At 38.0% G+C, this 24,587-nt stretch overlaps 1 protein-coding gene across 2 annotated transcripts; it reads left to right on the top strand.

Moving 5' to 3' along the window:
* The first annotated feature begins 2,371 nt into the window (after positions 1-2,371).
* LOC144633738 (uncharacterized) lies at positions 2,372-22,895 on the top strand. 2 transcript variants are annotated; one of them, XM_078492599.1, is made up of 23 exons: positions 2,372-3,069; positions 7,204-7,296; positions 8,788-8,842; positions 9,679-9,725; positions 10,043-10,330; positions 10,734-10,791; positions 11,132-11,208; positions 12,196-12,276; positions 12,686-12,757; positions 14,680-14,772; positions 16,152-16,259; positions 16,631-16,690; positions 17,628-17,750; positions 17,844-17,918; positions 18,126-18,236; positions 18,895-18,988; positions 19,082-19,157; positions 19,630-19,689; positions 19,875-19,976; positions 20,303-20,401; positions 20,725-20,775; positions 21,127-21,214; positions 21,909-22,895. In XM_078492599.1, exons 1-23 carry the CDS (start codon positions 2,578-2,580, stop codon positions 22,077-22,079), a joined length of 2,574 nt encoding a protein of 857 aa, XP_078348725.1. In that variant the 5' UTR covers positions 2,372-2,577; the 3' UTR covers positions 22,080-22,895. The 2 variants fall into 2 exon arrangements, with proteins under 2 accessions (XP_078348725.1, XP_078348726.1); XM_078492600.1 differs by lacking the exons at positions 12,196-12,276; positions 12,686-12,757; positions 14,680-14,772; positions 16,152-16,259; positions 16,631-16,690 and having other exon boundaries at positions 2,382-3,069.
* Positions 22,896-24,587: the final 1,692 nt, after the last annotated feature.

The raw sequence follows: 24,587 nt of genomic DNA, 5'->3' as shown, positions 1-24,587 counted from the left end.
ATTTTTTGTGTGTAATACTGACTTCGACTTGATGCTGGCTTGCTGGCCGTCTGTAATGACACCATACGGCGCAAATCAAACTTCAAATTCCCTTACCTAGGACTGTCCAAGTGTTCACCGCGTGCGCGCCCGCCGAACGCGCGTGTGGTGCAGTGAACCCATGAACAGGGAATTCGAACACTGATGCGTACGTTGTCATTTTCCTATTCTACCGTGCACGCCCTGTTTAGGCAGATCCCTGTTGCCTGCAGCAGGCGAACGGAACTGTGTTTTGGTCTGTCATAGTTATCGCTCCCAATCGAGTTCGCCAGTTCACCCGCAGTTTGACCAAATTCGCACCCAGTGCCACCGAGTTCGCTCCCCGAGATGCTCCGTCCATTTTAGTGCTTCAAGCGGCCAAATCTGCGCGGGGACCATTGTCTTTGAAAACTCCTGTCTTCATGCATCATACGTAAATACGTAATTTTGTTATTACTGCTATCATCATTGTCGTGGCCTCTAGAATACCTCAACTATCTCTTCACGAGAATTGAACTCAGTAAAAGCCTAAAATATGTATAAATTTTGGGTACGACATCGCCCGCTTTCACATTGCAGAGCTCTTTCTCCTCGGAGAGTGCGTGTATTATCTAGGTCGACTTTGAAAAAGGGCAACATCGAATCACTAGTAATTCTTTAAACTTTTTAAAAAATCTTAAAACCGACAACGGTTAAATAGCCTTATTTGTGGTTTGGGGTCACAAAAAGTACGGTCTTTAATGAAATCACCAATATTATGTCCAACTCAAGAAACCACGATCACTGTGCTTTTCAAAATAACACACATTCTACTGATAATTGACCATGATTATATTGTCGGTCCTCAGAAAAAAAAACACTTCAAGGAATGTGTTGCGATTGGCACATTTCGATCATTTCTTATATTATTTTTATCGTCGTTGTGGCAGCGTTATAGTTAGCCCTTATTAGAGTACTAAAATTACTAAAAACAAGTACACATTGTTTTAACCGTCAAATTGAATTTTTTGGCGCTACGGTGCTAAATTTCTCTAAACGTTGTTAGAATTGCACTTTCTCATACTGCAGCAAGATTTTGATTAAGATTTTGATGCGCATAAGCCAAAATTTGGACTTTTTGCGGAACCGTCCGTTTTTTTTTTCTTTTCCGTTCCTTTTCGCTTTTCTCTGCCTTCTTATTCTCGTTACCTTCTACTCTGTGAGTCTTCTGGCCCGAAAAGTTTTGATCCATTGGATAACCCTAGAAAGGAGACCTTGATCAAGTACAGGTATATTGGCCTGTTTTACTACCAATTTTGCACAAATAAATGGATCACGCGGGTTTTTTTTATTAGCTTTGTCAGAATGCAGTGGCTATTCAAAATGGACAGTCGTGTGGAAAGACCTATCCAACCTGTATTAGCTGCATGTCAGTAGAATCTACTGACGTTCAAACTGATGACGTCATAAGTGGTTAAATGACCATTCCTCCAAATTCCGGGAAAATCCGTGTTTAGCACAATAAGAGTTAATTTGGGTTTTGAACTGCAGAATGGCATTTACACTATTCTGACTATCCGTTACTGCAAAATATTCTTTAGTATTTCTATCGTAAAATCGTAAGAACGTTAAAAGAAGAAGTCTGCCCAAACCTGCCGATTTAATTATCAAAGACGCTTTTCGCCATTGGAGATAAAAAAAGAAATATAACGCAGAGGTATTTCTTTAAGACAAAAAATCGTAATGATTCGATTTAGCGCCCTAAGCGCCCCCTTTCGAATAAGCGCCCCCCTTCGAATGTGTTTTTTGTTAATAAGCGCCCCTATTCCAATAAGCGCCCTCATTCTTATAAGTGCCCCTATTCTAATAAGCGCCCCCTATTGTGGATAACTGCCCCTATTGAAGTCATCGACGTCGAATAGATAAACGCATGAACATTTACTGTACCGTACATGTATATATTTGCTGCTAAAATGAACAGTTCTTTTAAAAGTAGCTGAACTTTCAACAATTTGCTACTGTTACAGTTTCTGTCATTGTTAGTTTTCTTAATACTTATGTTTTGAACATTTGGTTGTTTCTTGAAAAATTAAATAAGCGCCCTGTCTCGAATAAGCGCCCTCCCTTGAGGTGCCAAAAGTAAATAAGCGCCCCGGGCGCTAAATCGAATCATTACGGTAATGAATTATCAAGCGCTTTTAATATTAACTTTTGTACTAAACCATAAGCTGAAGTTGTTTTATTGTCCACATAATTGTAAGGAAGCTTTAAAAATCAATTAATACACAGTAATAAGTTCCGAAATATGTGGACTCTTCTGCTTGGTCCAATGTTGAAGTGACTTTTTTCTGTCTTGGTTACATTATTTTCGAATACATGAAGTGCATACCAGACGTTCCAGCCACCAACCGCTGGGCTTCGCCGCCATCTTATAAATATTAAATTTTCTAAATCACATTTTATGCACAGTGTTGCCGCTAGCAACCTGAGTACGGTATTATGGCGGTGGTAAACTATTCAATCACACGTTGTGAATAGCCACTTTTTTGTAGCAATCAAGTCGAAGAAACCATTAATGCCATGACGATACAAGTGGAACTGGATCAACTTCTAAATCTTGCTCTAGGTAGCCCTGAACTCGGAGCTGTGAACTTTAACATCCTTCATGGTGTACTACGCGAGATTCTTAACCATCTAGGCATTGAAAAGAAGGCCAAGGATATTGGCGACGATGGAAACTTTAAAGCAGCGTTTGCGCTGCTCAAAACTAAACAAGATAGTTCTCAAGGACTAAACAATGATGGCGAGGTCGAGCGAACTCCTGCAGATAGAGGCACAACTGATAAAATACCGTTCTCTGCTGCTTCATTTCCTGCACCGTTCCATAGTAATTTGGAGTCAAAGGTTGCGAACATCGAGAAAAGGTTGGATATATTGGACGATTTGCCTAGTAACAGCGAAATACTGCAACGCGCCAAGCAAAAAAAGGATGGAAGAACGCCAGTTGCTGATATGTGGCAATTCATCAACATTAATCGAAGACTTGGTGCTGCCGAAAGTGGCATCGAAAAGGTATGTAGTACGTAATTATTATTTTTATTCGAACCACAATTAACCACTTCCGAAGTGCCATGGTGTAATTCAAAACAATTTTTGGTAACTCACTTTAATATTTTGTAAAATTATTACACAATGTGTTTAATGGCAGAACTGCACGCTAAGTACGTATTCAAAATGATTCAAACAAGAGAATTGGTTAAACCAAACATATCACGTATACTCGGCACAAGTAGAAAGGAATTGTTTACACAAAAAATTATGCGCAAAAACAATTCTTAATTAAAAAAACGTAAAGGCGCAAATTAAACATATCCATATGGAACATGTAAGGTGTAATATTTTGATGGACTCCAAACTTTTGTTGTGGCTAATAGTGTTAATAATAATCATCATCATCATCATCTACATCCATATAAAGAAAAAAGGTAAAGTCTGTCCGAGCGAAGTGGCCCATACAGCTGGAGCTTATCCTGGCTTCTGTAGCATTAAGGGACTAGGAGTATTGCTACTCCCCCTGGACATTATACACCTGGGTGGAGAGAGGATCTGAGAGAGTTATTGTCTTGCCCAAGAACACAACGCAGCACCCCGACCAGTGCTTGAACCTGGTCCGTTCAACTCCAAGTTATGCGTGCTAACCATCAGGCCTCACACCTCCTACATCCATATATATATATATATATTTATATCTTTCCATGGAAGCTGCCAGTTTCGCTCCCAATCAAGTTTGCATCGTCCGAGTTTGCACACATCCTATACTGTGTTTGCTCGGTGTAAACTCGATTGGGAGCGAAACCTGCAGAATTCCTTTCCATGCCACAACATAAGGTGTAATTCTCCTTCCAACCACTTTGATTTGCCGTCAGAACTCTGTCAGTCATCCATGACTGCCACCCAGCTGTTTGCCTTCCATCCTCAAACATGCTCCACCATGATTTTTTTGGTCAACCTGGTCTTCTCCTCCTCTCTGACCTCTACTCCAAAGTTCCTCTCCATCTTTCCTCATTATCTTTCAGATCCAGTTCCATCCTCCAGATCTGATCTCATCACTTGCTCTGTTCATTCCTGTAACCTTCTGGATTTGTGGGTGCATGGGAGATGGTTCAAGGCCACCTCATGCTTAGAAGGCACTTTATGTACTTGTATTGGAAAGTGTCCAGCTTCTTTGCTTCTGTTTTTGAAACTTTCCAGACCTCACAGCTATACATCAAACAACATACGACAACCTGTAAACTTTGTTGTTGTTCACTGCCTTTTCTTTCTTAGCTGTCTGCAGTGATGCCTGCCAGTAACTTAGAAGCAATCGCGAGGCAAATGGCCCACCACTTCACTTTTTATTGGGTTATTTCAGAAAAAATCCACACACCCCCGACAGATGGGGTCGTTTTTTAACCCCCCCCCTCTCACCTGGATTTCCCGAAGCACAACACCCCCTCCTGTCTGGATTTCCAAGACAAAAGACCCCCCCCCCTCCCGCCTGGATTTCCAGAAAAAATTATTATGCTTAAATTTAATTAAATTTTAATAGAAAATATGCACAATCATGTCTAGAAGATGTTCTTGTTTAATTTTCTAAGCATCAGCTAATCGCGTGGAACTAAAAGAAGAAAGGAGCAAAAATACGAAAAAGTGAACGAGTGTTTACATTCTTAGCTCATTAAAATCAGTTGCCCTTTATTCTAAAGTAATACCATTAGTAAAAAATATGACAAAAGAGTCAAATAGTCATTCCTCTTCGCCTGCTTTTCGAGACTTAAGGTCAGTCCCGTCCACTGAAGATCGAGAACTTCTAAATCAAAATCTTTTAAATAACAAAAGTTTTAACTTCTGTGTCAGGCGTTTCACGATCTTCGTTGCAACAACGTTGTGAGATCTTAAATTGATGGGTTCTCTTTAATGTTGTATCTTGTTTTAACGTTTTCTGCTATTAAAGGACCTGTGAAGGAACTTAGATTATCTTTTATGTCAGGTGAGAAATATATGAAAAAAAAAATTATCTACTTTTTCAGGATCTGAAGGCGCTGAAGTGTCACCGAACTAAACGTGCGAAGCGCTTGAATTATCGGTTTAAATGACCCCTGCGAAAGACTTTTTGAAGTTCAACCCCCCCTCCCGCCTGGATTTCCAGAGCCTTTTACCCCCCCCCCCCCACCGCGAGAATTTCCAGAATCCCATCAGTCGGGGGGGGGGGTGGATTTTTTCTGGAACAACCCATTGAACTTCACAGCAAATGCATCCATTCGATTATGAAACTCCTATTCTGCAACTTTAATCCTGTTACAGGTTGCAGTTTCCAAGAACCTTGAAAACTTAACGTGGTTTCTTCCAAAAGCCAAACTGAAAGAAAGTGTGCTATGTTTGTTTTGTGATGCCCAGACTCCTCTCTCTATTTCAAAGCTAACCATTCATTAATTATTCATGAGGGTGCAAACCAATCCCAGTACAGTATTCAGATCACATGTACACAACTGTAAACCCCAATACAAATCAAACAAAATTAACTTTTGACACAAACTCCTGCTCAGCTAATTAGTATTCATAAACTTTTGATACAGATCTCTACTGCATAACAATACTTTGCATCCAATTAATTGTTTTCATTTCACAAGTAGAATAAAATATTCACGTCTGATCTGTATGGGCGTTTACAATGGCTTGCCTATCGGCTTGCCATTGTAACCGCCCATACAGTCAGATCTCCCTCTCATATTTTATCTACTACTTAAGAAGGAATAACCTTAAAAAATGATAACAAGAGAGCATCTCGACCATTCTCAAGTTTAAGATAGTGTGAACTTAAACTAAAAAGGAGGCATGACAAGTGAAATTTTGCTTTCATGACTTAATTCATATTAAACTTTGCAACAACGGCCATGTCAGTGTTTTGAAACTGTGCTTGTTTGTCTTTGTTTGTCCACCAATAAAACTTCACTTGAACTTTAACCTTTTGACTCCTGGAGATTTTCCAAAAAAACGCATTTTTTAGGTGTTTTTGACCTTTTAAGGTCTATTATAAGCTAAAAAAGCTCCAAATCACTGAAATCAGTCCTCAAAACACAAAATGCATGTTTATTTCTCACCAGAATCAAGTTTAACAACTTTTTAGCTCGTGCATGCGCACAAATCAAAGTTTGGACATTGGACGATAAACCATCCTACCACTTTAGGCTTTTCGTTTTTTGTTATTATTTTTTTTCGCTTTTCCTTTTCGTTTTCTTCCTTTCTTTTTGCTGCAGTGTTTGGCCTTCTAGCAGGCTTCTTTTTAGTAGAAGAATTTCCGCGAAAGCGTAAAGGAGGCAAGAACTACTTACCATGGACAAGCAAAGGGTGGAAAGAGGCAATTTTCCTTTCTTTTTGCTGCAGTGTTTGGCCTTCTAGCAGGCTTCTTTTTAGTAGAAGAATTTCCGCGAAAGCGTAAAGGAGGCAAGAACTACTTACCATGGACAAGCAAAGGGTGGAAAGAGGCAATTTTCCTCTGAGTTTTTCGCTAAAATTTTGAAGCGTTTTGGTGCATATTTCAAGTTCCATTAATCTAATCGCGCTGGTTTAGGTATCGTTGGAAAGGTCTCCTTCTGCTTCACAATTCGAGCATAGATGTCGCCTTTCTGTGTGAAAGGTGATGACGTCACAAGCGGGACAAATGCCCCGATCCTTTGTGGCCGGTTTAGGCCGGTGCAGGAGTCAAAGGGTTAAACTTTTTTGTCTGTATTTTTTTTCAAAATTAGAGGCTTACCGTATCTAGGGGTGCAACTTATTCACAGAACTTTTGGTGTAAAAATGGATACTTGTTAACTAATGCTGGGGGTAACACTGTGATGGACTAACCTGAGTATCAGGGTTAGCCCCCTTCTCCCTCCCCTTAGGAAGGCCTGATACTCAGGTTAGTGATGGACTAGCATCCCAATCAGGGGGGAGTAGAATTACTCCTTACAGAAACTAGGATATCCTTCCGCCTGATGGGCCACTAGGCTCAAGGGCAGATTGCCTTTACCCAATTGGGACTAGCTGCCCAAATCATTGCAGTGTCACACCACCTCAAGGTTATAAATTTTTCTGCTTTACATCAATGGACATACATATGTACATACATGTTGTATTTGTCACACCAGATTGAGTGAACTTGCATGTCTTTTTTATTAAATTCAGATCACAAGCCTTTTAGACACAATGATGAAGGAAGTTGGTGACGTCAAAGAGGCTGCAGAAGAAATTTCTGATTTAAAGAAAAAGCTTGCCGAGGTATTCTATTTCTAATTGTTGAAACCTTAGACGGAAGCATTTAGTACATGTAACTTAATAAATGAAACCGCATAATCTGTGTATTTGTGTTGCAGTACCTTCAAACAACCAGTCCCTGATGTATATAATTTATTAGTATTAATTTTGTTGGAATTTAGAATAACCATATTTACTCAAATACATGTAAGTGCTGCGGCGCTTATTAAATTTTTTGCACCTCAAGTGTGGCGCTTATTTAAAATTTGGACGCCACAAGACATACAAAGAATCTATTTTTTTACAGTTATTTAAAATGGAAACTTGTGGCTGTCAGTATTTGTTTATTGCTGAAGAGAGAAGTGGCACTAGCTGTCCAGGCAAAGTTCGTGGCCTTCACAACATTTACAGAACTACATATTGTAAAAATGTTGGATTAAAAAACTAACGGGTGAGCAGTACACTAAAAACAATCACTGTGAACTGCAAAACATCTTTTCTGATGGAAAGAAATGTCCAAGTTTGTTTTAGAGTTGCTTGGACCTAGTTCTGTTTTAAGTTAAACGGAATTCTTCGAATGAGCGCTGCATTGAGACTGAGCGCTTATTCGGGGGCGGCGCTTATTAACTTTTTTGTCCCAATTACGGCGCTTATTCAAGGGCAGCGCTTTTTGGGGGCAGTGCTTATTTGAGTAAATACGGTATGCAATTTAAGAACCTAAATTATACAACAAGCAGTCAGATTCCAAGACTTCCATTTTCCACTTTCCATTTTCCTGTAATAGCGGGAGCTGTTTTCAGTAATTCTTATTCGCTGGGACTTCAAGTCCTGTCCATGACAACAGGGTGTCCATAATAGCAAGGTGTCTGCAAGGCGAGAGTTGACTGTTATTACATAAAAAAATTTTGGCAGAAATTTGTGTTTGTTGCATTAAAGATGATTTCCAGTCCGTACTGCGCATTCTCCGCCTGCAATGTTTGTGAGCCTCACAAACAGAAGAATTTTTACCAGCAAAAATAAAAATTCCGGGACAAAACTTACCTTTTTCTTCATTATTAACGCCAGATATCCTTGCAAAACAATAATAACGAGTAAAAGAAGCTTGACGGTATTTCAAACGGACGTTTTAGCTCATCGTGAATTCTTGAACGAAAGTATCCGTAATGGCGAACTAAAAAACTCCATGTACGCTATCACCGAAGTGTAACGTTTCAACGAATTCAAAACAAAAATGAAAACAAATCCTGAGTCTGCGCAGTACGGACTGGAAATCATCTTTAACACAATGGTGTCTATTCCACTTTTGGCATCATCACCTTTGGCAAAATAGACATCACTTAAAAAGATCCTTTCAATGATAAGCAGAGTGTTTTTGGGTAAATTGATCTCAAAATACCTACAAAAACACTTAGAAATTTGAATGAAAAAATCAAACAAACAAAACAAACATCTATCATCAATGCATAATTAAGGCCTTACAGCTTGTATATATCTTTTCATTTCTGTTGACATTAGTTGGAAAAACTGAACTCAAGTCTTAGTGAGAGAATTGCAGCACTGGAGAGTGTAGGTAAGAACACAATGTGTCACTACTTGTTGTGTATGACTAACTGGATCAGTGCTATTAAGGCTAACTGGAGTGTTAATCACAAGCTAATTAACCAAAGTGAAAGTCTGCAGTCTACAGTCTGCAGATGTATACCTGCCAACTCTCATGCCTGCGAGTTGAAAACTTTGATGAGGCCCCATTAGGGGTTTTAGGGATACGGGATATTTGGGGAAAAAATTATAGGGGATACTGGATATTAAGAAAAGAGATTGTGGGATATCGAACTTCAGGAAACTACAGGAATTAATGGGATACGGGATATTTACGCGAAAAATTAATGGGATACAGGATACACCGATCCCCCTAATGGGGCCTCTTTGATCTCACGCTAACTCACCCTTAGGAAACAATTTCTCACGCCTACAACTTTGAAAAATGTGAGTTATTACAACCATAACTCACACACTTTCCAAAAAAAAGAAAACTCAAACCAATGCGGAAGTGAAAACTCCGTATAAAATGAGTCAATGATGATACTTGCCCCGAAATCTCTGAGTTTGACAACAAATGCACTGGGAACGAGGTCGTGTTTAGCAAAACACGTCCTGGGACTGGAACTGGGATACGTCTTCAGAATACTTCGGACGTCTTTGGAAATCTTCGGTCATGGTCGTGTTGTCTTCGGAAATCCTGGCACTCTCAGGATAAAAATCTCACACCTTTGACCCAGAAAAAGTTGGCAGTTATGCAAATGTCAGACACCCAGTTCAATTGCAAGTACTCTCAGGCTACTGGGCATTTAAATTTCTCCATAAATGTTCATGAAAAGTACTCACCATTTTTATTGCTTATTATAGACAACTCAGAGGAGAGAAAGAAAATGGAAGATTTGCTCAAAGAGCTGGTAAGTGGTAGTAAAGTAAAGTTAAGTAATAATTATTACCGGTACCAAAGCTGCTAGGGCAAATACCTTTTTGGATTAAGTAAAGTTTCTATTATCAGGTGTGACCTTGCCCTGCCATCCGACCTAGCATCAAATTGTAACAAAGAAAATTGAGGAAATGGGTTTCGTTAAATTTAAGTTAGAATCGCTGTCCACTTCCATAAGTAGAGGTTGTGAAGGGGCATAACATTTGCCATGAAAGTGAGTTAGTACCTTGTGCTTTGTAGTGGCTAATTAATTGACAGATGTAGTTGCCAATTAAGTTTCCTTTCTTTCAGCAAAATCTAAAGAAACAAGTGGATGACCTTCCCACCAAAGATGATCTTAATAATTTGGATATTTATGTCAAATGGCCACAACTTGAAGAGGCATTAAATGCTAGAAGGAGTCGAACTCCATCTGCGAAATCCAGAGCTTCTACTCCGAAAGCACGAACTCCCACCCCTCCTCCCCCGAGAACACCAAGCCCCCCTCACCCATCCCCTGAGGCACTTGAAGCATTAAGACAAATTGGAGAGCTAATGGACAAACATGAGGTGTTAAGTGAGCAAGTCGATGCTTTAGAGGTACAGTATAACTTGTACTCTATACTTTTTTACAAACACTTTTACACCAAAAGTGACATCCATAATGTGCCACAGTTGTGTAGAAGTGTAGAGTTTACATTATATTAGTATTGGTCAACATTTTACAGTGATTTTATAGTCGATCAGAAAGTCAAACACATTTACATGTAGTAAATAATAAAGATGGTAAATTTTATTTTATTTTTTTTTTTGGCCCAGCTCACAACGAGTCTCTCGTAGCTCAGTTGGTTAGAGCGCCCAACCGGTATCTGGGAGGCCATGGGTTCGATTCCCGTCGGGGACTCAGAATTTTTCTTTGTCCCATGCTCGTGTCATGTAGAACATCTTATCTTTAACATTTACATGTATTAACTTATCTACTTATGATTACTTTTCTTTATAGGAACAAATGCCCAAGAAAGCTAACATTGAGGATTTGGCTGAACTGAGGAATAGACCTGGTGAGATTGAACTGTTACAATCGATCCTAGAGCATTGATAATGGATAGTGCACAATGAACATAGAATGGTGACTCAAGTCATGTAGACCTCACGCAACTACAGTACTAAAGTAGTCCTTTCTTTGTGTCATTCTTTTAATCCAGCCTGCATAGTTTTTAGTGTTTTAAATGGATTTCAATACCATTTATCTAGGAGGTTTCTTTGTACAATTAAATTGTTATCACTGTGGTAATATTACAGTATAGGGTACGTAGTCTAAACTAGCAAGATTTATAGGATGTCTATAATTCAATGTGCTATCTGTTAAACTCTGTGTACATACTGTGTTTATTTTGACAGATGTACCAGATGACATTCTTGAACGACTAAAGTGGTTAAAAGATGGACTTGATGCATTAAACAAATGGAAAGATGAGGTATTAACTTGCAGAAATAGACAAATGTGTCCCAAAAGTGGATACAATATTTTGGTGGAGTTTTTTCTGCCTGGATTAACTCGACCGGCCAATCAAAGCCTATATAAAAGGGATATAGCAATACTAGTCTACAGAGAAAATTATAAGAATCTATTGCCACCACTCAACTCCGCTACAATCTTCTCCGCTACATTCTTTACTTCACTGCTCTACTCTATTCTACTCTACTCTTCTCTACTTTATACTGCTGTACTCTACAGAATGCACATCCAGATCAAACACAAAACGAAGACAAAATCCCTCAGCCAACCATCAAATTCTTTCTCTGTGAACGTGTTGTTTTTGTTGAATTGCTGGCAGTTATATTATGTATATACAGTAAAATTCGGAAAGCAAGCCCTGGGCTTTTTACATTCCCTTTCTGATGTGGGCTTATTTCCAGAGAGGGCTTATGTAAGGGGTGGGCAAATGGATATTTGCATGTCAAAACTCTTCAGGTTATATTTGAACAGGATACTGTGACTGAAATGTTTTGGTGCATACAAGAACATCATAAACTAAAAAACAACAACGTGGTGTGTCCTTTGTTACCCCAGCAGTTATCTTCATGTAAATGCTACAGTGTTAACACAAAGCAGATTTGCTTTCCAGATGCAGCTTAACATTATTAGATACATGAAAATTAGAATTACTTCAAATGACTAGTAAATACAGACAATAATGTTATGTTAACCATAAGGATAAAATCCTTGTTTTTGAGCAGTCAATTAAACATATGCATGAGCCTAAAATGTGCAAAAGCCTTCCACAAGTACAAATTGAAGCATACATCTTAGAAATAAGTGCAGACTGTGTACACGTTACACTGGTTGACTGAAATGTAAGCCTTTTATCGTGATTAATGTACAAATAAACTCTAAATAATGTTCTTTTTTTAAAATTATTTTAACATTGGATTTGCTCATACGTTGCAAATAATATTTAAAGAAAACCATACCGGCTGACCTTGAAAGCCAGTTAACATCACTGAGGGAAGGATTGTCCTTACTCAACAATAACAAGCAACAGGTACATAACTTGACTTTATTGTTTATTCCTAACAATAAATATTTAAATTCATCATTAGGCATAACGTTTATGTAAGTCATAAAAAATAATAATACATTCTATGAATGTTTTCCTAGCAAGGAATATGAAGTCATATGAGCGTTATGTGCATTCTGTAGTCTTCATAAAAATTAAGAAACAAATGATACAATTTAGTGAATAAATACAAAGTAGATAAAACAATAGCAAAAATAAAAAATAACAGTGTTAGAATAATGTAGTATTTTTGGGAAAAATGAATTATGTGTACACTTGTGATCGCTCATATATAAGGATGAAAATGGTGTCATTACATGTTAAATGTCTAAACAATAAATGATGATGTTACTTTCCAGTCTTATTCATGTTAACGTTTCATACTTTAAATAAGATTGAAAGTATGGGAGAGCAACTTCAAAGTCTAAAGAAAGTATCTGATATGCTGAGTTACCACAACGAAAAGGTAAATACATGTACATAAACGGTTACTATAAATAATATCACAATTAAACGATTTATGTGAAGTACCGAATGATGAAGGTAAACAGAAATCAGCAAAAATTTACAAAACAGATTGGCTTAAAAACCGTGTCATACAATTAATGTCATGAATGTATTCTACCAATCGCAATACTGGTTCCAGTACGTAAAACCTAAAATGTGTCTTGACAAATGCGAGCAATCCGTTGCAAGTTGTTGCCTTATGTTCCCAAATTCCAAAAATATGTGTTAGCTAAAAACGTTTGTGATAAAAATTAAAAAGTAACTTGTTCTTTAAGTCAAAATAGTCCATTTGCTTCAGAAAAGATAGTCTTTTTTGTCCTTAACACATAACATACGTGCAAGTACTGTAATCAAATGTGCATGCCCACGAAGTAATTGAATAGCTTGATGCAAAGGTATGCTAAGTGACTTTTAAGATGAAAAATCTTTTTTTTCCTTCAAACGTGCCCGAATTTTTGCATGTGGTCTTCAATTTAATGGAAAAACATTGTCCTCGAATTAAAATTTCTGGTTTGCACCTTGTCTTCGAGAAAACTAGAACTACGGTCACTTTAAAACAATAACACGCGGCAAAGAGAGAAAGAGGATTAAACTTAGCAGTTACAGTAAAGTAAAGTTAGGGTCAGCTAGTGTTAAGGTTAGGGTTAAGTGTCACGAATGTTATATAAACATTGAACTTGACCGATCGACAAACTTGAGCGACTGAACAGTGAAAAGAAGTGAAAAATATATAGCAAAATGAACGAGAAATCCTTAAACAAAAACGACTTACGCCATTGCCCTTTCCTCTCGCCAGCTTCTAACCACAAATGCACTCGCCAAATGTTCAATGTTTCGTTTTCAGTCAGCAAATTTAGGCTGCTAAAGGTTAATCCATAATATGTTTTCGCTTTTCCCCAGTTTCTCTCCGTAGTCACGCGTAACGCAATTTGATCTTGACTCACAAGCAACGATCGTTCTTTTAAACATTCAGGCCTTTTATTCCTGGAAAGGATCGCAGCTTAGGGCTAGTTTTTGTCGAAATGAAGCAATTTGTTGCTTTTCTTGGTAAAAATTATCCTTTTCTGTCGATTCTGTTGTGTTCTGTTGATTGAGTGAGCGTTTTCCGTCTTTGCCGTGCCGAACGAACTTTGTTTATTGTGACAATGCGTATCGAATGACGTATCCATTAAAGATTATTATGGGATATCCCTGAGTAGCTGAAATACGGGAAGTCCTATCGCCAAATCTAAGAGAATTTTTATAAGTCTAAAAGCACCTCCTTATTTCCAAACGTTCAACGCGGCAACACGAGGCAAATGAGCCAAAACTTCGAGAAAATAACTTTTTTTGGAACAGAAGTTGCTTCTAGACCTCGCCTGGCTCAATGCGCCTTCGAAAGCCAAGTTTACCGCCAGTCTTGGCAGGGCTTAGCAATCTTCAGGCAGCAACACATCTCGCTTCTTTGAGATATGCTAGTGGCTTACGGGTTTCCAGACTTAATGATGTCCTTTCACCACCAGACGGGCGTAAATATGTGTCAAATAAGCGAAAATAAGCGGACTTCTAATGCGTAAGGTGAGTTTTCAACTGGTCTGATTGAAAGTCTCGTTGCCTCGGCTTCGCGCGCCAAAATAATTCAAACGTAAGCTTACGTCACAAAGTAGTTTAAGAAATTCATTTCCAGATCCCGTTTTTGAGCGAGCGAATAAATTCCCCCCCCCCCCCCCAACAAAAGGACAACGATGTTCTATTTAATCGAAGACCACACGCAAAAATTCTGGCACGTTTGAGCAAAAATTCAGGCGCGTTTGAAGGAAAAAACGATTTTTCATCTTAAAAGTCACTTAGCATACCTTTGCATCAAGCTATTCAATTGTTTTATTTTACTAAATGTTAAAGCTTCAAATGATTCCTGATGACCTTCTCGATCAACTTAATAAACTAAAGTACCTGGAAAGAGCAACCAGTCAAATGAAAGAGTTCAATGATCAGGTAACTGAAAGTAAGAATCAGTACTATTATAAACGTATTCTTGGCATTGACTTTTTTTAACAATGGGAATTTTATTTTAAACAAATAATATTACATTAAACCGTCACCTTATTTTACAAGAAAGAGCGATTATTTATAGAATGATGTAAATTGATGGCAAATGTTTTATAATACAGCAAGTTGATATACTATATATACTATATATACAATGTATATCTGTTCGATTTTCCAAGAACCTGGCGCCCAAGGTCCAAAACAGCCCGGGGCTAGTAAAATTCCCCAGGCCTCCCCCCAGGCTAGGAGGTTGTCACCCCAGGAGCCCAGCTGGCAGCTGCAACACCGGCCGGGTGCCTTCTACACAGGGAAGCCTGCACCGGTGTCATTCAAAATATTCACAGACTACACAGGTGCATTCCAAGTTCACACAAAATTTCTCAAAGGGGCATGAAGCAAGCTAGGCCCAGCGGTCAAAAGTGACACCCTCCCCTCCCCCCAGCTTTTGACGGCTACCCCCCAGCTGGACACCAGCAGAAAGCCCAAGGCCTGGGCAAGGTCCCCATACCACGGTTGACGTCAAGCCCCCTCAAGTTAAGGTTGCTGGCTAGGCTTGAACTCGGGCTGCGCCCGAGTTCAAGCGAAAACCTGGCAGCCAGGTTTCTGCGAATTCTCTGAGATATATGTCTGAATTTATCAAAACCGGGTCAAAGAAAAGTGACGTCAGTATTCTTGAACAAGTACGTTACTGCGCGAATTGGCTTAAAACGCCACAAGAAAGGGAAAAAAAAAAAAAAAGAAATACAGCGCTGAAAGGTAGAGAAGAGAGAGGAGAAGAGAAAAAAAGACTGACATTCCCTTTAGTTTTTATATCATGGAGTTTGGAGATAGTTTCTGGCGAGAAAAAAAAACGCGTTTACAGCGATTTGCGCTTAAAACGGTGCGAATTTCCTTGACCTGGTTTTGATAAATTCAGACATATATATAGTAATATATATACTATATATACAATGTGAAACCGTTAAAAAGCCGTTTTTTATGCCATGATAACAACCGAAGAAGACCGAAGATTCTCGGTCGAAACGTCTTGAGCACATTATGAGCGTTGTTTACGCTCAAATAAGTCAGCGTCAGAATTTATAAAGAGTATTAATGTCAACTCCTGACTGTAATTTTGGTATTTTTCGTTTAAGTTGATACACTGTCTAAAGCTAATCCGTTAGTAAAAGTTCTAAGCGTAAAGGTGAAGCATGCTGGTTAGACCAATAAAACAATATTCCTGAGGAGGTAGCATGTAATAGCTTTTGTCACTTCACAGAGAAGACACAAAGTGTTCTTCTATCTTAAAATTTAAACTGATCACAACTATTCCATAATATTTTAAGTTACCGTCAAAACTACAACGTATTGAGGATCGATTGAAAGAAGACACAGAACGCGAGATCAGAACTTTAAGAGATGGTCTTCGCCTTCTCAACAACCAGCTAGATAAGGTTGGTGTGTTTAACTTTTGAAAATGTATGTTTTATTGTATAGTAAAAATGAAAATAAGTAAAAATTAGAAATAAGACTTAAATATTAGCGTGATATTAATCTAAGTCATTCGTTTTCTTTTAACAAGTAGACCATTTAAGTTTAGCTGGTTTTGTGAGATCATTTTAAATAGTACCGAAAAAAGGTTTTCTGTGTTTGTTTACATTAAGATTTTAAAAGTTAGAATGAACATCGTTTAAGCTTTAGTATTAACGTTAAACCTACAGTGCATTTTTTTATATTTAGATGTGCAAGCTTGCAAATTTAAATATAAAAAGTCTAAATAAAGTCAATAACTTAAAATATGATATATAAATGTTTACTGTTAAAGTACAAGAAGATGAAAGAAACGCTTCCTAATTCTACATCTTCAAATGCCGGAAAAATCAAGGTAACTTCATTCAATAAAATAAACTTAACACAAACCATCATGCTTCAGCACAATACATTACTAAACATAAATTTGCTACTGGACATAACGTACATAAGACGTACACACTCACTCTTCTTATTCTGTCCTCACTAACAATAAGCCGATAAGCGAAAACACAAGACGAACGAGCAATTTTGTTGTTCTTGTGCTTATGCTTATTATAATTGTCAGAGTAGTGAGGACGGCATAAAGAAGGATGACTATGTTCGTTCTTCTCGGTTTTTGTATTAGTATATGATCGTACTTGTATGTTTCCCAGTGAAAACCACTCTGATGTTCAACAACAATAACCAATAAGCCAAATAAACAAGGATGAATTAAAACTCGCATTTAGCAGCACAATTGTTGCAGGCTTCTTCAAACCACTCTGTTGTAATGTGATACAGATTGGTTCTTAGAGAATGCTGCAGTTAACTGCTTTCGATCCTATGCACTGACTGGGATATTCCTTTTAGCTAATGAACACTCTGCTAAGTACTGGGGAAGGTACTCTCACTGCCTTGAACGTATTGCCGCTTCTCAAAACCATTACTGTTTTTTTAGACCTTGACCCTAGAATCCATGGTCTACGTACTTCGATAGTTATTTTTTACGTACTCAGATTTCTTGTAGTTGTTCAAATGCTCCCAGTCGCTTCTCAATTCATGGCACAGAGACTAGAGCTAAGCGCCGGCCTGACGGGTCACTAGGCTTGAACGCACGCTTTACCTCGCCTTTTGATTTCTTGTTTATTTGTCAGTTTAAAACAGCGTCTCAAAAAAGTGCGGCTGCAGTCAATGAGCAATCATGTTTCAAACATTGCACAGGATGATTGTTGTTTTTTCCATTGCTGACTTTCCAGTAGAATTGAATATGGATTTGCCTGTTCTAACTTCTGAGATGTTGTGTTTTTTAGGATGGTGGTGCGCTCAGTGCCTTAAGAAGCATGCTAACAGAACTTCAAGGAGAACAGGAAAAACTAAGCAACACGACAAAGGAACTTATAGAGGAACACAACAGGAAACAGAAACATATTGATGTATGTTGTCCACTATAAATATATGTTCATGGCGTTCTTCAGTTACCTATGTATAGCACATTATTACTTATTGTTACTCATTATACTTGACAGGCGTTGTACACATACGCGGACAGGCTGCAGGAAGTTAAAGCTGACAAGGAACAGGTTGCCATGGAAATGGACGTGGTATGAACACATTTCACCACTCATGTTCACTGCTGTAGTCAGAGTCTTGATCGTAGAGTACTTTGATTTTCCTTTTATACATGGTGAAATGTCGTTTCATCATACGAGGCATCGTAGACTATTTTGTGCTGTATTAATTAATATCAGTAATCTAGGTTGTAGGTACCCAAAGAAGCCGTAACATATATTTTTTATTGTTTTTTACAGAAAGCAGACAAACGTTCATTAGATAACTTAATAAGTCGAACCAAATTTGACCAGAGTATAGGAGGTTTGGATCAGTCTCTACAGGAACTCTTACACAGATTAGAAGCACAGGTATGTTGCACCCAGCAGATTTTAATACAAGATTAGAAAAAAGGAAAATAACCAGTTAAATTGTCCCACTTTTTTGTTGTCACACCTTTAACGGCAGTAACGGTAATTATTCTCCGTTAAGGTCGCGGGGGACACCTTCAGCATGCATAAATTAATTAGGCGAAATTTTGCTTGACCTGCATCTTTTAAAACGCTTATTTCTCGGCTGTTATGAGTGCGATTAGGCTCAATTTTTACAGAGACGTAAAGAAATGATGAAGTATTATGAATGTCATCTTTTATTTGGAAGATTTTACTTAACGGTGGTGATATAGCCTCGTAACTGACAAATTGGGAGAAACGTGATTTTGTGGCAGAGTTTGCGGATCGATTAGGAGACAGCACTCTGTGACCTTGTCAATAACTGATCAGTCAATACCTCTAATGTGTTATAACAGAAGCGGATTTTTTAATTTAAAGTTTGCCAGCAAGTTATGATGGTTTTAATGCGCAAATATGAATTTAATGCTTTCTATCTCTAATATCCATTTAAAGATAAAATATCCATCTTCGTTTAGATTTTTGTTAAAACTACGTTTCAGGCATGTTGTACTATGGGCTTCTTAACCACTGCGGTCTAAACTTTGTTTCATTTGTCATGTATTTGCTATAACTGCAGGAATCAGCACTAAATGAAGCTTTGGCTCGGTTAGCTGGTGATATTGATCAGAAGCTTGACAGGCTGGAAATCGATCCACTCAGAGATTACTTTGGTGAGTACCCAACAGAAATGCTTGCACGAGATCTTGACGTTATTTCCTACGGATTATAACGTTACTGTATGTATGCGTTTCCTTTTTTTGTAGAAAAGAAGATCAAGAGCATGAAATGTAAACATGTTGATTTACCTCTGTCTGAAGATCCTGCTGCTGGATTCCGCAAGTAAGAACTTTTGAACCTTTTTATATTTGTCGATTATTTAACTATTTTATCTGTTGTAAACACGGATTTTATTTTAAACAGTTTTTAACGCGAAACCCAATGTGCTGCTGCTGTTGTTGTTTTTGGTAACTGAGATGAAGTAAAATTTTTAATCAATAAAAAGAAAGCAATGAAGTGTCCAATAGCTTTTAGATGAATTATCGATTTATTATATGACTGAGGAAATTATTTTCTGATGAGTTGAGAGCAGGCAAATTTATCATTTAATTTTAATTTGCACTGCAAATTATTTTTTGCGCGTTTGCAATTTTTTCAGTGGCAATTAAGGATTCACACTTTTCGTGATACTTGAAAGTTCTTTCAAACTGCACTAGCTCAAAGGGCTCTTGAAAGTTTGAATGCTTAGTTTCAGTCGCATTCATACCATTACCAATTATTTTACCATCTAAGTCGTTAATATTTTTATTTACAGAGCGTTACTCAGATTCCACTGTATTTCCTGTGACAGACCTGTTGACATGATCCCTGGCCAGTGAGTACTCTCTTACTTTTAGCTCTCGATCTATCTTGGTTTGTAACACATACACTGACAAAAGACATGTCTCAAGAAATGAGATATAAGTAGACCATGAGCTAGTGAGTCTTTTTTTTATCTACGTTTATTGTTTCAATCTCTCTGTTTGTTAACTGCACTAACTGAAGCTGTTTTGTCTTTAGTCCCAATCCAGCTCTGCCCCAGACTCCTGGTCTGCCTCCATCCCGGTCAGGTCGTCCCTACACTACTTTTGAACTGGATCAAATACGTCAGATGCATCGCGGGTAAGGAATCATATCAGCATTTTTAATTGCGTTTAAGGAATAAAATCTCCGTTTCTATGTCTAACACGGATAAAGATCATAGCCACGTCATTTAGCTGCCGAGATGGCGTTGATAAAACCCGAGTCGCAGAGGATTCTCTCAGCCATCGAGGTTGACAAAAGCGTTCCTACTCCTAAGGATGTTTTTTTTTTAAGTGTGCGGTCATGCCACAAATACAGTTGCTTCTTATGGAATTACCATTCTTTTAGTTTACAATCCATGTTAAAATAAACTACAGTTTAGTCGGAATGGTTTGTATTTATTGTTAACCAATCTCTATACACAGTGGGTACAACTATGAGCAAGAGGTAGCCACAACAACAGCCCGAGCATGTGGTGGAAGTCATACAGTGACCTTTCCTCACAGAAGAACAGCTAGATTCAAGTGAGTTACAATTAGGAAATAAACAAAAAGACTTAAAACGCAGCAACGAAAAGAAAGGGAAATTAGTTGTAAAGTTTCAATTGCAAATTATCAAACGTACATCCTCTTTGCTCGGGCGATCGACATGTTAACAGCTCACGCTACTTAGCTTTGTGTTTTGCGCGCGTTTTATTTGGTGTTATCCTTCAATTTATTCCATGAAACTACCTGCAATAGTAAATGAATGAACAATGTTTTGGTACATTTGGCATTTGTTCGAGGTACGGTTCGTATTTCGAGAAGGATATGAGTTAACTGTTCTATTTTGTTTTGTTTTTTTCCAGTCAATATTATTACTACAGGGAGGATGACACGCCCGTACCAATTCCTCAGAGGTAACTCACACATGCTGACTTCAAACCACCTCTGAGCGATGTGGAGAAACGTTAAACTCAATTTATCACGTACATTAATAGCTTAAAACATTGAATTTTAGGGAGTAAATTGTACTGTTAATGTTGGAAGCAAAAGTCCTGAACACTAGTCTTGAGGGATAAAAGGAATAATAAGCATTTTTGTGATCTTGTTGGTGAAAAATAGATCAAGTTGTTTCGCAATCTTTGGTTAACAGTCCCAACGCGATAACCTTTTGCCTCTCTGTATTTACTAACGAAATGAAACCGTTTAGACGGATGCCAAAAAGGTTGTCATAGAAAGCTTGAGTGACTTAACATTTTATTTCATAGGGATGAAACAGAGCTGATTGGTCAAGACGGACACATCTACAAAGGACGTTTTGATGGAACCTTCGATCGAATGCCTGATTTACCACCAGTACGAGGACTTCATTATCTCTTTAATCGTTTAGTTCTCCTTTCACTGTTATCCCTTCTTTTTCATCCTCCTATATCCCACCATTCATTATTTCGGTCACCGGCCAATTTTTACGGAACTCAATGTTATTTAGGGTGGTGATTAATCAAGAGAAAATCATAGAGACAAGATACGCCAATTTTTTCATGCCTGGTGGAAAGAAATCAAATTTTGGATAATATGTTTTCGAACGCTCTCTGAAACCTTGTTTCTGACTTACATGCCTGAAACGTAGTTTTAACGAAAATCTAAACGAAGATGGATATTTTATCTTTGAATGGATATTATTTAACGAATAAAAGAGTTGTGTTGCTAACGGAAATTTAAAAACACGAGACGTTGGATGGTGTGTGCGTTACATTATCGTGAGAAATAAAAAAAATTAACATGATCGAAACTATGTACTAAAGCTCTTAGCTGTTTTAATTAAGGAAAGGAAAGAAAAAAAAAAACGTTTCAAGGCCTTGATTCATACTTCTTGCTCCACTTTGAAAGCCTTCTAACCTGCAGTTCCCTTGCCTGAAATGTCATTCATCTCCCACTCAGACATATCAGGCTAACTGTTCCCAAGCGCTGTAATGCTGTTCTACAGCTTTTATTGAAGTATTGTCGTACTTCTGAAATTAACGCAAACATATTTGTTGTTTTGTTCTAGGGTGCTCAGAACCCCAAATCTCCGAGAGCAATGTCGGCCAAGAGAGCAACTAGCCCCCAGCCTCCTCGCAATGGAAGTCCGACAAACCGGCGTCCTCGATCTGCTGCGGTAGCAGTATCTCCAAGAAGCCACGACGAGGAGGTTGAGCCTGCGAGTGTTGTTGTTCAGTGAACATTTAATGTATATACAAAACAAGATTCATCATACAATCACCTCGTGAAGTGAAATTCAGAGTTTTATAAATAAATCTAGTCTTAGTTTGTCTCTTTGATTGTAAGTAAGATTTCATGAGGATTTTAATGACACGAACCATTTGCAGAAAAGAAAAAAATCTTTGATAATATTAATATAATCAGATCTATTTATAAAATATCTCAAGGCTGCGCCATGAGTTTTCTATGAGCCATATGACGTGCTCTGAACTTGTTTGTAACTCGAGTCAGAAAGGCTCTATATAGACGGTACAATGTTGCCGCATGCTACAAGCTTAAGTGCACGAATTGTTTCGTGTAAATCAAGGCTACAACGTGCTTATTATTGTCATGTATGATACAAAAAATGTCGTAGGATTTTGAAACGTTTTTAAAACCCTGTGAAAATCGTAGCATCAGGCAATGTTATATGGTCTATATAGTGAAAGTCACAATCAATTTTTGTATGACGCGAGTAGCACGCACTACAAAGTCGTATTCGACAAAGCTGTACCGTCTAAATCAACTAAATGTTATTCCTTTAAAAAGAGGAAACACACTGTTTAAGAAGACTTTGAATGTAAATTTGTTAATAATATTTATGATGATTTGAGAAGGAAGTGTGCCATGTTTTCTCAACATTTAACGCACTAAACACAAACCACTGCAGTTGACTAAGTGCACATGATCATTAGAAAAAAAGAATAGCGTCGAGACAACTAGAGATGTCATTTGATCTCATACCAAAGAACAGATTACAAGTATGCAATTAAATAAATTGTAAGTTCGACCCTCAGTGAGTAGTGTACTTACTTCTTTTTGACTGACTGCGAGGGCCGTATTTGGAGAATATCGCCCTAGTTCTTTCTGGTATAGTCCGAGTGACAACCTCATTCCCAGTGAAGCGAGGTCCGTACAGGACAGACCTCGGTCGACCTATCACTTGGCATCCTCGGAGACCCAGGGGCAGTTAGTGGGGCGAAACAAAGGAATATTAAAACAACAAAACTGTCGTTGCTACGATTTCTGCCCGGTTTATTCCTTCGATTCGCCCCACTAACTGCCCCTGGGTCTCCGAGGATGATCACTCGGGGAATAGATAAATAAATTAATTAATTAACCTCCTTATGGCGCAAAATATACACTGATATTTGCGGACATTATCTGTTCCGAGAAGCGAACTGTGGTCTCACATTAACACATAACGTCTAAGTATTTTTTTTTTTTGACGGTTTTATTGCGTTCGACGAAGGAGAGCGCAAGCCTAATTCTGTTTTGTGTCCTGTGTCTTTTGAATTGGTAGGCCTGTGCACTGTTATGCGGAATGAATCGAGCCGTAATGCGCGCGCAGGTGTATGGACTCCAAATTGGCCGCCCCGATTGATTTTTGCAGGGGCAATACCCACAATAATTATGATAGTAAGCTTATAAAGAGATATGAAAGAGATGTCCGTGTTGTAGCTGGAAAGAATGGCGATAGGAGTTGTTCTGTTGCTATGATCTCTACAAATGCTGAGAAATCTCAGGCTGTGAAAAAAGCAAAAAGCAACAGGAAACGAGACAGAGAATCATCTCGAATTTCTGTTCGTAGAGTTACTAAATTACTTAGAAGAAAGAAATACAGAAGTAGACTTAAAAAACTACTGAAACATAATTTCCCAAGCTCCTCACTTATTAGAAATTTTTGTAGCAATTACAAGAAATGGTTTATTTTGTGTAACTCTAAACATTTTTACAGTAAATATGTTTTTTCATAAACAAACAGAAAGAGAAAAAGATACAAGTATTGCAATGGTAAACAGAAAGAGTTATCAATTGGCATGCTTCAAACAAAGTCTCACTTCAGTCACAATAGCGCTTTTGGTCATATTTTCCAAAGTTCAAATTTAAAAGGAGGTACCCTTCCTGCAAATGACAGTTGTAATTTGCCTTGGGTATCTCTTAATGAGATACTTTCCTTCATAAGTTTAACGCCTTATGATGTTGGTGGGAGTGGAGACTGTTTTTTTAAGGTCAGTTTCACACCAACTGTATGGAACTGCAGAGTTGCATTTTCAAATTCGTGCTGCTGGTATTAGCTATAGGCACTTGAATAATCATCCAGAATTTTATGTTGAGAGATTTTCTGACAATAGTTGGCAAGACTACATTCAGCAAATGTCAACACCAGGAACTTGGTGTGACAATGTAATTATCCAGGAAGTATTTTTAGTTGAAAGCAAATTCTGCAATATTAATTCATACTTCAATAGATTGCTGTTTCAAGTTAAAAGTGCTTTCTATGGAATTCACATGTTGCTGTTTCAAATATAAAATAATGTTGTCTGTAACCTTAAAGGAACAGTGCCACAGCTGAGTTTAAGTTTGAACTTTGAACTGTGTCGTTACTTTCATACTTGTGTGTTACACATAACACACATTCAAAGACAAGCAATTGTCATTCATTCTTGGAATTAATAAAGTTATTGTTCACAGTTTATTCGCCATC

This window comes from Oculina patagonica, chromosome 12 (assembly GCF_052425735.1).
Source record: "Oculina patagonica isolate OP01 chromosome 12, crgOcupat, whole genome shotgun sequence".
In the NCBI taxonomy this organism is placed as follows: domain Eukaryota; kingdom Metazoa; phylum Cnidaria; class Anthozoa; order Scleractinia; family Oculinidae; genus Oculina; species Oculina patagonica.
The sequence above is the reverse complement of the archived record's forward strand: the minus strand, read 5'-3'. Positions and strand labels throughout refer to the sequence as shown.

What these genes read in the sequence shown, in the direction of transcription:
- LOC144633738 (XM_078492599.1), top strand. Translation starts at nt 2,578, where the DNA reads ATGACGATACAAGTGGAACTGGATCAACTTCTAAATCTTGCTCTAGGT. An exon ending in CCGAAAGTGGCATCGAAAAG is followed by an intron (nt 3,070 to 7,203) that starts GTATGTAGTACG and finishes TATTAAATTCAG; the next exon opens with ATCACAAGCCTTTTAGACAC. An exon ending in GAATGCCTGATTTACCACCA is followed by an intron (nt 21,215 to 21,908) that starts GTACGAGGACTT and finishes GTTTTGTTCTAG; the next exon opens with GGTGCTCAGAACCCCAAATC.